Source organism: Canis aureus, chromosome 6 (assembly GCF_053574225.1).
Source record: "Canis aureus isolate CA01 chromosome 6, VMU_Caureus_v.1.0, whole genome shotgun sequence".
Classification (NCBI taxonomy): domain Eukaryota; kingdom Metazoa; phylum Chordata; class Mammalia; order Carnivora; family Canidae; genus Canis; species Canis aureus.
This window is the reverse complement of record NC_135616.1, coordinates 34,984,326-34,996,621: the sequence shown is the minus strand read 5'-3', so window position 1 is coordinate 34,996,621 and position 12,296 is coordinate 34,984,326. Positions and strand designations below refer to the sequence as shown.

Below are 12,296 nucleotides of genomic sequence, written 5' to 3'. Positions count from 1 at the left end.
CAATTGGTCCCTTAGTAAGATCTTAATGTCATGTAAGCTATGAACAGAGGATGGCGCGATCCTGATCCCCCCATGACTTAAATTTCATTTCAGTGAGTCAAGACATCCTTACTTAAAATAAAGGTAAATAATTCAAGGCTATATATATAAATGAGTGAAATAAAGCAAAGACTTTAGGGTTATATTAGAGAGATGCCAGAAAGGCTAAGGAAATGACTAGGTAAGATTGGAAGCCAGATGGAAAAGAAGAGGATGTTCTGTGTGAAAGAGGCAATGTGGTGGTTAAAGACTCAGATGAAGGGCTAATTATGGTGTTTTCTGTAGGATAAGAATGAGATTTAGCAGAACTCACAGCAAGGGAATAAGCTGAAAATGATCAGGAGACAAGGTGAGGCAGTGACGGTAGGTAATGTAGGCTCTTTGAAGCCAGATAAAGAATTTTGGATTTCCTGCAATAGGAACTTATATTTCTACATCTGACATCATTATTCATTTACCTATGGCTGCCTTCCTAGGTAGTTCATGAAAAACTACTCCATTCTTCTTTTTCTATTTCAATAATGAATATATTTATTTAGTTAGAGCCGTAAGGGGAAGATAGATGCAATTAGAGTTTTGCTCTGGGTTGATTATTGCCAAAAGGATCAACAAAATGAAAAACGAAGTAGAGGTCCCCTTGCTAGGGACCAAGATGGTGCAACTATGGCCTAATGGAAAGTCAGCCCACACGAAGGAAGTATTTCTGGGGTCTGAGGAACTTCCCTATGCAGGTGGCTCTGACGTGCTGTGCTGATAGACTTCCTGAAAGGAGTCATGGCTCAGAGTCCTCACCAGTAACAGGAGAAGAAACCCAGGAACAAGATTCTCCTCTCTAAGACTGCCAGGACAGATTTTACTCCATGATAATTAATACCAACTGGAACTAGAAAAATAATCTTGGAAAAGCCAATGAGGAAAGATCTTTCAGCTATTTTATTTGATAAAATAGAATTTTATTTGCAGTTTCCAGCAGGACTTAAGAAGTCTCCTGGAAGATTTTATCTTCTCTCTTGCCTGATACCCAGCTCACAGCACAGTAGACTCTGACTTCCCGGTTGAGGAAGAATCAAAGAAAAAAACAAAGAGGAGAGCTGCTTTTTGCAATGGCAACTATTGGCGTTACAGCAACTCTCACCTTAGGAATATCCATAGGTATGCCAGGAAGGAAAATAAGCAAGTACGAGGTAATCCTTTGTGTTCTAAACCTATAATTAATAGCTGTCTCCTTCCCTTTAAATATTCTCAGTATGAGTGACAGCAACACTGACCAATTGGAGCACTGTAGCTAGACTTACTCTGTGTGTGGCTGCCTGTAAAGTGTGTGTGGCATTTGTAACCCACACTGACTGGTTGCATTCCCCCATTGTGGTGTGGAGATGTGGATCTCAAGCTCTGGACAACTTATTGCATCCCCTCCCCTCTCCACCCACCTTGTCAGATTCTGATCTGAGAAGAAACACTCAACACTCAGCGATTCTTGGGAAAACATTTTGGCAACCAATTTCAGCCGTGACTAATTTGTCCCCTTCCCGGTTGTTGTCCTGGCACTTGGATTCTTGTGGAGATCTTAAATAGGACAGTGTGGAAATCTGGATGGTGTTCATGCCCAATTGCTGCTGCATTTCTTTAAAAACAAAAACAAAAACAAAAACAAAAACAAAAACAAAAACAAAAACATAATCCCCTCTTAAGGCAATGACACCACAGAATGTAGAAGGAAAAGTTACTATGGTCAATTCTGGGAAGGTACTTGAGAGGAAGTTGAAAAGATCAGGCAATCAAAGTGGTGGTGGGGAGAGCGGGGAGAGGAGGGAAAATGGGGGAAAGAAGCATGGGTTGGCTTTCTGTAGCTTCTCCTAGGGAGGGTTGGGGAGGAGGGCAGAAAGTCAGTCTACATTAGCATAATGGTTATTTAGTGGGATTATGGGTGATTTCGTTTTTACTTATACATGGTTTCCTAAATTTTCCAAGTTTTCTACACTAGCAGATATCTGTTTTTATTTAATAAAAGAAATAATACATGTTTTTCAAAATGCTCATTTGCTTTATGTTATGCATGGGGAATCCATTTTTATTACTGTTGTCAGGACGTCGAAGAGAAAAATAGTATCTAGCATGAAAGGGGTTCATAATGTCATAGAAGACATATTAACACAGATTTCTAGGACCAAAACACCTCCCCTGAAGGACAAGGTGCCCCTATATACTTTAAGTCATAATATCACCCCGTAGTGTGTCTTACACATTTTAGCCACTTGATACTTTTTTAATTGTGTAATTACAGTAAATAAATGAAATAAAAATATTACAGTATAAAAGGTATATCCTATAAGAGAATCCTGGTGGCCTCCTGGTCTTACTTGGAATATAAGACATGACAAAGTGATTTAGAACAATGGTTCTTCCAGCCCATGTCCCAAGTTCTCATGGACATTCGAAAGGGGATGAGGTCTTTTGTCTAACAACTTCCCAAACTTTTGAGATATAGCCCCAAACTCATGGGTTCCTTAATGACCTGTTCCCACTCTGTTTTCATTTTCAGCATATATTACTCTCCAGATGAAAGTTTCTGTATGTTTACTAGGCGATGTATAAAGTCCCTCCAACTGTGTAAAACTTTTCTTTAGAACAAAAAGTTTTAATATTAGTTTTGGTGTTTTGTGATTTAGTGTAAGAACATTCTTATTCCTCATTTGTGTGTCCTTTGTGATTTTCAGGGTATCCCTGCTCCATCTGGGGAATCTATTGCCCAGGCTCTGCACACAGAATCAACCTCACACCCTGGGCTTGGCTGATCCTGGCTCCAAAGAGCTCCTTCTATATAAAAAAATGAATTTTAGCCAACACCAAGTTGCTAGTGCTTTATTCTGGGCTCCACCATTTAATCCACTGGCAAGGGTTCTTTAAGGATAACTTAGAAGCTGAGTCATATTATTGACCTTGTCAAAGACATAGAAAATCTAGTGGAAAAAGGGAGTTGATGAGAAAAATATCTGGAAACCAGGAACCCAGTACTTTCTCTGTGCAAAACTGGCTCGGTGACTTTGGACAAAGACTTTAACCCTCTGGGTTTTGATTTCCTTGCCTGTCAAGTGGGGGAGAGCAACATCTATCTGCAAACCTCAGTGGATTCTGAAGATCAAATAAAAGTAAGGAAATGCACTTTGAAGAGCATAGCACCCTGTTCAGATGTAAGGATGATGGAGATGCAGCCTCAGGGAAAGCTTTTCATCTCTCTGTGTCCTTAGATCCTCCATCAACAAGGGGAGCCCTGAGGGGAGCCCCATCTCTGCATGGACTCACTGCCCACCTTCCCAGTCTCCCTAGCCCCTTCACAGAAGAACGCGAAAACCACAGCAGAAGCTGCGTGAGGGATGTTCTCCCTCTACCCTACTGATCCCCTCTTAATGCCCCCGACTTGCTCTGAATCCTTATATAATAGGGCAAACATCAATAGCCACTTGCTTTTACAACATGCAACTTACTACTCTGAAAGTTCTTTTATGGATCCTCTCTTCCTATAGAATGGGTTTTTATTTCTGGTGATTAAATGTACGGACTCTCACTATTCTAACTGCTTTGCATATGAGTATATATCGATCTCTTATCTCCTGATAGCGTTACATGGGTCTCTGATGATAGTCATGTTTCCTGGTACTTCATCATTTCACCAGGCACCTAGCACCAAGCTCAACACCCTTCACACCCAGCACCCTTCCATGTCAGTGTGTCCCCCCTTCCTCTAGGACACAGTTCCATATCCTCTGTATGACATCTGTGCCTCTTAAAAACCCTTCCCCACCCAACTGCTAACTTCACCCACAAGCCAGATGCCTTTGAGAAGCACTCACATATGCCCATCTGCACATTTTCATCCACCTGGGGCCACACTCATCCACTACACTGCCACTCTCTGAGGTTCAGCTCCAGGATTTTGTCTTTTGAACACTATTATCTTTCCTGATCCTGGATACCTATGGCCCCCATTTTTGGCTGCTGGGTTGGCATGGATTAAATTGGGTCTGCATTTATTCCCTGGTTGTTTTGTGTATGCTAACTTAGCCTCTTTTCAGTATAGGATAAGGAACTTGAAGTAGGAGCCCTTCCTTGCTTTTTCTTTTCTTCTGGTCTCTCTGACTGTCCCTGGCCCTGTGATATATGCTAAGTAACTAAAGTGCTCACAATAATTTTTGAGAATAGAGGCTCTTTTTGAATCAGCATATATACTTCATTTCACAAAGTAGTGAAGACTTCTGGAAAAGTAACAGTTGGGCTTTAGTCTATAATACTTTGCACATAGTAAATGTTCAGTAAAAGATGCTTTCATCAGAACTTGTGATAACCAGGACTGTTCTTTCACACATTCTCAGGAGCAGATCCAACAAGCACCCTATGTACCATAGGGAGGAGTTTTGGAAGTTTTCAAATAGCTATTACCATGATAAAAAATTAAGTGCCTGTGTGTCTGTGAAGCAGGAAAATGGGGAGCTGGTCTAGACTCTCTTACCTCTTTTCAAATACTATAATCTCTTTTTTTTCTATACATGGACTTCACAGAAGGCAGAGTCACAATATAAAAGGTTCAGGTATTGTTTTAATGCTCCCAGAATTGGGGGATATTAGACTTAAGATGTATTAAGATTGGCTACATCACCTCCCACCAAGGGCTGACTTAAGACATAAGATGTCCTCAGAGGCCAGAGCATGGCTAGAATCACAGCAAAGTTTCATTTTATGCACCTGGAGCATCATTCTCTCATTACGTGTTTGTTCTTTAACTCCTTCTCATCTGGATTTGGCACATAGCCCACCAAGGCTTAACCATATGAGGCATTAAATACATAATATTTAGTTTTTCTGTTGCCTTGGGACCACCAGTATGTTCATACATATTCTCATCTCCCATGAACTCTCTGCAGCTTCTGGTCCTGAGGGCCACCCCATTCTTAAAATTCATTTTTCCTTGACTCCTTGGCTTTTCTCCAACATTTTCCAACATTCCTTCTCTGTGTCTTTCCTGATCCCCTCTTATTCTGCTCCTCTCTTTGAGGTTGGCCCCTCTTTTCTTTATTCCCTATAATTTTCTCTTGCTCTGTACGGCACTGTCAACTGCTGGCTTCACAATTCATTTCCTTACACACCAACCAGACTCTTTCTCTGATTTCTGTAATTCTGTTCATATGCTACAGTTATCTGGGGCCAACATATTGGAATCATCTTTGACTTGAGCTAGAGAGGGAAAGAGATGAATCAAGAATGACTCATTACTATTTTTCACTTGAGTACCTGAGTAATGATCTCTTTATTATACTTATATTGTGGGTGCCAGGGTGGGGAAGGAAAGGCTGGGTGGTGGGTACAACCCAAACTAGAAATGGATAGTTACAATATCATATGAGTGCAAAGATGGAGCAAGTTCACCCAATGCAGACTACAGGGGAAGGGAGTGGTCAAGAAAGAAAAAGTATAATTTTGTCATATCATGACTTTTGCCTATTTAAAAAATGACTCCCCACTGCCTACTTCATTAAGCACAATCTCATGGTATGTGGAAAAACCCTCTAATTCACGAGGACAACACTGTCTTCTGACCTTATCTGTCATGATCCCCAACCGCAGATCCTAACCTCAAGACTGGAAAAAATACCATTTCTCAAATATTTCTTGGCTCCTTCTACCTAGATACCTTGTTTACCCGGTTTCCTTTCTACATTGCATTTGTCCCCCCACCCTGCCTCCCATCACCTCCCTACCATCTCCATTCCCCAAAAGCCTCTTCCATCCTTCAAGATCCGTCTTGAACGGCAACTACTGCAAAGAAGCATGTCCTGATTCTGCTTCTCTACACCCACTGAAAACATAGAGGTGGCTTACTCTCATCTTGGCAGCTCTGGCACTTCTATGGCTTTCTGATGGCCCTTATCTGGTTTCCTCCTCTGCTTTAAAAGGAAAGACTTCTGGATTATAATCTCTTTGAGGGCCAAAACATCCAGTTACTAATCCCTGAAATCTTCCCCCAGGACTGCACCAGGCTCTGTGTGTGTGTGTGTGTTTATCAGTCACCAAAGAAATCTTTTTTACATTTTCCCTTGTCTTTATCACCCCCTCCCCTTGACTTCAGCCGGTTTGCACTAAGTATTATATTGGCACGAGCCTATGCTACAATCCTAGCAAGTATTCAGTCTCATCACTTGTTCATTTATAGAGTGAAAGGGATGGGTTTCTGGAGGGTTCTTCCGAAGGCACCACCATCCTCATCTCTCCCCAGTGACATGCTAGTCTTTGGAAAGTGCTTTATTGATTTCTCTAGCCAGAAAATGCTCTATGTTGTATCAAAGCCAAGTCTGTCGAAACTGTAAGTTCTCTGCACCCACACCTGAATCTGCATAATTCCCTAAAGCCACAAAGGTATAAATAAAAACTTCCAACAGGACAGTGGAACGTTTGCCAACTGTAGGAAGATAAATGGCTTGGGGACTTCTTGCTCCAAAGGCAGAATGGCTTGATTTCTGATTTTAATGTGGAAATGAGATGCTGGGAGTCTAAGATTTTTTTCTTTCATTGCCAGAAAGTTATGGGTCACAACATTTAATTTGATTAATTCCTGGTTTCCAAGAGAAAACCTTAGGAAGAACCTTGGGAGGCCCGATAAAATAAGTATGTGCAATTGTTAAGACAGGAAAGGAAAAAAAATGACTTCCATCAGAGCCCACAAAGATTGTTTCCAGTCCCAAACATGGGTCCCCAGAGGCAGCCTGGAAACCAAATTATTGTCAAATAGATGCTTACCTTTTACAACAGCTCACAGCAAAAGAAAACATATAGCTTAACATCTCTCCCACAACTCACCTTTCTAGTTATCCCCTCCCCCCTTTTATTCTGTCTCTGCCTTCCCCTCTCCCTGATGTTATGCTTCCAGGTCGGAGCTCTTTTACCAATTAGATATGTATCATCGGGTGAGTCACTTGACCTTCATAAGCCTCAGCGTGCTCATCAGCAAAATGAGGTGTTTATATTACATTGTTAAGATTCTTTTACTTCAGAGTCTAAACATAAATGCAAGCCTGCCATGTCTGTTCCCATGCAATTGGTCACACGAGTGCTCGAACCTTTTTTCTAAGGTGATAGCTATGGCTTCAACATACACAAGGAGTGAGCTAATTTGCTGATGGGGGTCAGGTATGGAGAGTGCCACCTTTTTTGAATGGTAAGATCAAATGGCTGGAGGAAGTAGCTGGAGCCAAAGATGAATGGGGTGAGTCACATAATTTAATACACGAACCAGAGGGATCTGTTTTGAAATTTTATTGCACAGCTAATTAATTGGCCAACTTGGCCAATAACTTGATCATTTTCTTCCGAACTGCCCAATCTGTGCATGGTGTGCATGTGTGCATGTGTTTGCACTCAAATGGCATTGTATACATTTGAGACTTTTAGAATCTGAGACTGTCAGGTCTGATCAGAACTTTTCTTACCACAGTCTCACCTGGGAAAACAAAGAGTGAAAAAGATGAAGAGGTCTTTCAGCTAGTTAGTATAGGAGACAAGACTGGGCCAGGTGCTCATAATCCTGTTAAACCACACAGCAGCCATTAGCTATTTTATCTTTCATTTCCTCCCACAGGATGACCCAGAATTCAACTTGGATTAAGATTAAACAGATTACACTTCATCAGCTTTTTACTTTTCACTCTTCCTTTTTTCCTGCCCTTAACTTTCTCCTCCCATAAGTCCTCTTCCTCCTTCTATTCCATTTGTAGAAAATGTTCCCCACACATGGTATGTGTATAGTTTTCACATCATTTCATCTATGTGGTTAATTCCCTCATCTGGATGCCTACTTGGAGAAGAGTTTTGTGTTATTTTTGTCTTGGTCAACCATTTCCTGCCCATGAATGACAACAGAGACTGCCTCCCCAAATGCCCCATGGTGCTGATAAAAGAAGCTGGCAAAAGGCAAGACAGAAGCCACAGGGAAAGGTAGAGTCACCTAGGCTCAAGGGAATCCAGCAACTACATAGCAGGATTCTGATATCTGAGAGGTGAGCTCAGGATTCATTCTCAAAATCCATTCATCATGAAGAGAGTACCTGACATCTGGGGGCTCTGGATGGCCACCTTGACTAATAATGGCATCGGACTAAGAGGTAACATAGGTAAATTGACTTTTTACTGTTTCTCCAATATCTGATGGGACTCTGGATAGCAGTGGTCAAGATATCTAAAGTTCCTGGCATAATATTAGGTCAAAGTATGCAAAAATTATTCCTAAGTGGTCAATAGGAAAAACATCACTCACACTAGAAACCCCTTCTACACCTAAGGGGAAGCTGGCTTTGGGTCCATATGGCATCACTCTGACTATGTATTGTCAAACTTGGACAGGTTTGCTCTTCTGGGAATCTGCAGCATGTCAGTACACAAGAGATGGTGATGTCTGGAAGGAGAGAGGCACATGTGAGGGCCCATCAGGCTTCTTCCAACTTTGGGAGACTGTAGATGGCACCTTCCCATTACTTATCCATTAATTGGTCCCAGGCAGCATTTTTATAAGTGGAGATTTAGCAGATGGTATCCATTTAGAAAATAGGTCAAAAGAGCCACTGCCTTCTGAAACAAACAAAGCAGAAGGACTAAAACACAGAAAAATGGCAAAGAGTCTTTGTGACTTCTAAGCTCTAGGTGTGTTGTAAGGGGGCTAACAAGACACTGCATCCATCTGTGGGGCTGGTGGGTTGGAGAATGGGTTTTCCAAGCAGGAAGAGGAAATGGAGCGTGCAGCTAAATGAAATCTCTAAGTTCTGTCTCCATAATGGTAATGACTTCTATATGGTGTCTTCTATTAGCTCTTATCTCAGGGAATGCTCAGTCTTCCCCTGACTTAGCTCCTAAATCTGGTCCTCAATGGGCTAAGGGATGACATCTCTACATATGCCATATCTATTTCAGAGAAGATTAGCTCATGTGAAATAGGACATTGAGATGCAAAGGGAGTGAATCCAGAGTGAGAAGGAAGAGGTGGAGGGAAAGAAGTTGTGAGAACTACTAATGCTTTTCTTTGAGCAGGACCCTCAGCATTATCCATGGAAGAGACAACTTGACTCAGGTAAAGTCTCTGGAAGATCTCCGGTAACCTCACTTCACTTGCCTCCCACCTTTGAATGGGATTTGGTGCACTTTGGAGTGTGTCATATTAAGGTGTGAACACTCTTCAGGGAGACTTGACAAACTCTGATATTGAAGCACAAGTGCTACTAAAGATAGGTTTTCTCCCCTGATGCTTTAGGGGTTCAGAAATAGGGGGGGCACTTAGAGTATAGGCAAGAAGAGTTCAAAGCTTGGAAGGGAGGGGAGTGATCAAGATTCTGATCTGCTCCAGTAAGATATTCAACAAGATGTGCAGGGACAACAGACATAAGTCATATAGACATAGAAACCACCAACGATTATGATTCACTAAAATGTTGAAGAACAAATAAACTTATGTAACACAGAGATAGGCACAAAGCAGTAGTGAAAATAACTCTGAGAACTGCACTGCAGTTAAAACACAGATGGAAGCCTGTCCCTGTAGACGTTTCCAGCGGGATGGCTAGGAAAGGCTGGGCCATAAGGGGGTCCTTTTACAATGGTTGGAAATTGAATAAAGGGATGTCGTCTTTCCTTAATTACTCTCTCTGCAATCATCACGTCGTCGCTGTGGAGATGCCTTAGGGAAAGGCATGTAATGGGACAATGGATGTGCATCTGAGAGGAAGAGCTATGGTGGAACATATGAGTACTGAGCTGAGAACCAGACCTGTGTGTTCTAGACCTGGCCCTTAGCTACTGGGTGGCATGTGGTCAAGCTGCAGTGCAGTGGCGAAAGCCCTGGGCTTATTAAAATCATAAGCAATGGCTTTCTAAACCTGAGCAGGTCACTTGATCTCTGAGCCTCAGTGTCCTGTGTGTAAAATAGGAATGAAAATACCTCTCTCCTAAAAAAAAAAAAAAAAAGGAAAAAAAAAAGAAAATACCTCTCTCCTAAGATTGCATGGTGTTACGAGGAAATGCATGTGAAATGGTTTGGAACTGAAAGACACTATATGAAAGAGGTCTGGCTCTATCCTGTCAGTTACAGATGGCAGACAGCACCCCGAAGAAACAGAATGCCATGCCTAAGGGCACACATAACAGAGTTGGGCCCACATACCCAATTTTTAGGTTGAATCCAGTTTTCCTTTATGACACTGTTATGAAGCCTGTTTCTTTCCACCTGACGTGGCTGGATGAAGAATGGATGAAAAGATGGGGGGAGGAAAGGGAATTACGAAGTAAGTAGTGGCCACTATGTGAGTGCCAACCCCAAGAGAGCTGTTTGGCCAGAGGGTGGGCACCTTCAGAAACACGCACAGGATCAGAGATGGATCTCCAGCTGGGAACCTTCATGAAGTCAACCAGCACTATGTGATCCAGTCCACCCACAGAAAAATCTTGCTAAGACTGCTGAGAAACCTAATGAGCAATAATGGAAAGAGATTTTGGCTTCTGAGATCTCACTTCTCAGGTCTGTTAAATTAGGATCCCTGCTGGTAGGTTCTTAGCAATAACATGTCATCATCACTTTTTTTTTCTTTTCTTTTTCTTTTCTTTTCTTTTCTTTTCTTTTCTTTTCTTTTCTTTTCTTTTCTTTTCTTTTCTTTCTCTTTCTTTTTCTTTCTTTCTTTTTTTCTTTTTCTTTTTTTTTTTTTGGCTAACTAATGCCAAGAAAATACAAAATGTAAGAAGATACTCTTGTCCATGGCTGGTTTTGGACCTGTGGATCAATGTCACCATACTGGAAGAGAAAGCAGTAGTTTTTCTCATGTAAAAGTTTTATCTAGCAACTCCTATCCAAGTGGCTTAATTTGAGCTTTGCATAAAAAACAAGTACCTTCAACAAAGTCTGATTATGAGGAACAGAGAAACCCCGATGAAAACATCCTCTTTGGGCAAACATGAAGTGTGGGCCATTTATCACCTTTGGCAGGAAACATGACTGCTAATTGGTCTCTTCATTAACCAAGGAGAATATCTACCACTATAGCAACTCACAAGCTAGTGGCAATTTGGGGGCAATCCTTAAGTGGTTTCTAACTCATAACCATATTTCTTCTGAAGTCTGCTGGCCTAGAGAAATGACTCTAATTCCTCATGAATAGACTGCCCTCACCCTCACTAATAACGGACTCCCCGGGAAGGAAGAGGACAAATAAGGGGTACACATCACAAACAGAGGAGAAACCCTATACCCAAACCTGAAACAGGGATGATTCGTCTTTCAAAACCAGGCTACGTCCAGAGTGCTTTGTATTATCTGGGGGTAGGGGGAGCAGGAGAAATCCTTTTAGCTTCTGCAGCTCCTAGGAAAGGAGCTTCTATTTTTTTCCTCCTTGACAACTGTTCTGTTCCAAAAGATCCTTACCACTTACGTGTCGACAGGGACAAAGGGATACTTACACACAAGTGTCAGGTTCTGTGGCAAGGAAGGTCTGTGTGGGTGGGAAAGTTAGCAAGGAAATTCTACCAGCAACTGACAAGGAATGAGCTCTTTCTAGTAGCAACCAGTACTTCAAGTTTAGAGATTAGCGGGCAAAATCGCATTCCCAGTGGACATGCCAAGAGACACAGCAGTAAGGTCCCATGGGGGCAGGAGGCTTGCAACACATTTCTGCCAGGCTCCCTCCCCTTCATGCAGGGAAATGATGAGCCAGGGTTTCACTCTGGGGGTCAAATGCCCAAGGACAATAAGAGGACAATATAGCCTGGAGCAATGGCTCCCTCATTAGGTACACTTGAGGAGTCAGTAGCTTCCAATGGCTCTGTTATAGATGCCTCACCTAGGGTGTGTGACTTCTGGAGGTGGCATGCCAGATAAATTAGGTGTCACTCCCATCCAGTTTTGACATTCTTGGGATCTTGTTGGCATTTTTTAAGCGAGTTTCAGAGGTTTCTTTCCAACTAGCAAACTGCACCATCAGATGGGATGAGGGCCTAAGGATAGCACCTTTAATAAAAAGCATAAACACAGTGGGTGTAGTTGTAGTCTAGGTAGCTACTGGGGTTGTCTCTGGGCCCACAGCGCCCAGGCGATGACTCAGACAGGAAAGACAGTAAATACCAAATAAAAAATATGTATCCAGTGTGCGAGAATGCCCATTTTCATTCAGTTCCTACCTCTTTTCAAACTAGTGAATGTAACGTGCCAATGACGGCAGACAACTGGAGCAGAGAGC

The 12,296-nt window shown here is 42.1% G+C and overlaps 1 protein-coding gene across 10 annotated transcripts in view; it reads right to left on the bottom strand.

Moving 5' to 3' along the window:
• The window catches only part of SETBP1 (SET binding protein 1), a 359,759-nt gene that overhangs the window by 88,644 nt on the left and 258,819 nt on the right, over positions 1-12,296 (bottom strand). Inside the window, exons 5-6 of one of the 10 annotated variants that reach the window (XM_077900626.1) lie at positions 11,901-12,067; positions 7,382-7,528 (exon numbers count right to left, since the gene is read on the bottom strand). The exons of 6 other annotated variants lie outside the window; for them this stretch is intronic. In XM_077900626.1, the coding sequence (XP_077756752.1) occupies positions 11,940-12,067 (128 nt within the window). In that variant the 3' untranslated portion in view covers positions 7,382-7,528; positions 11,901-11,939. 3 more of the 10 variants (XM_077900627.1, XM_077900628.1, XM_077900625.1) reach the window with 3 other exon arrangements.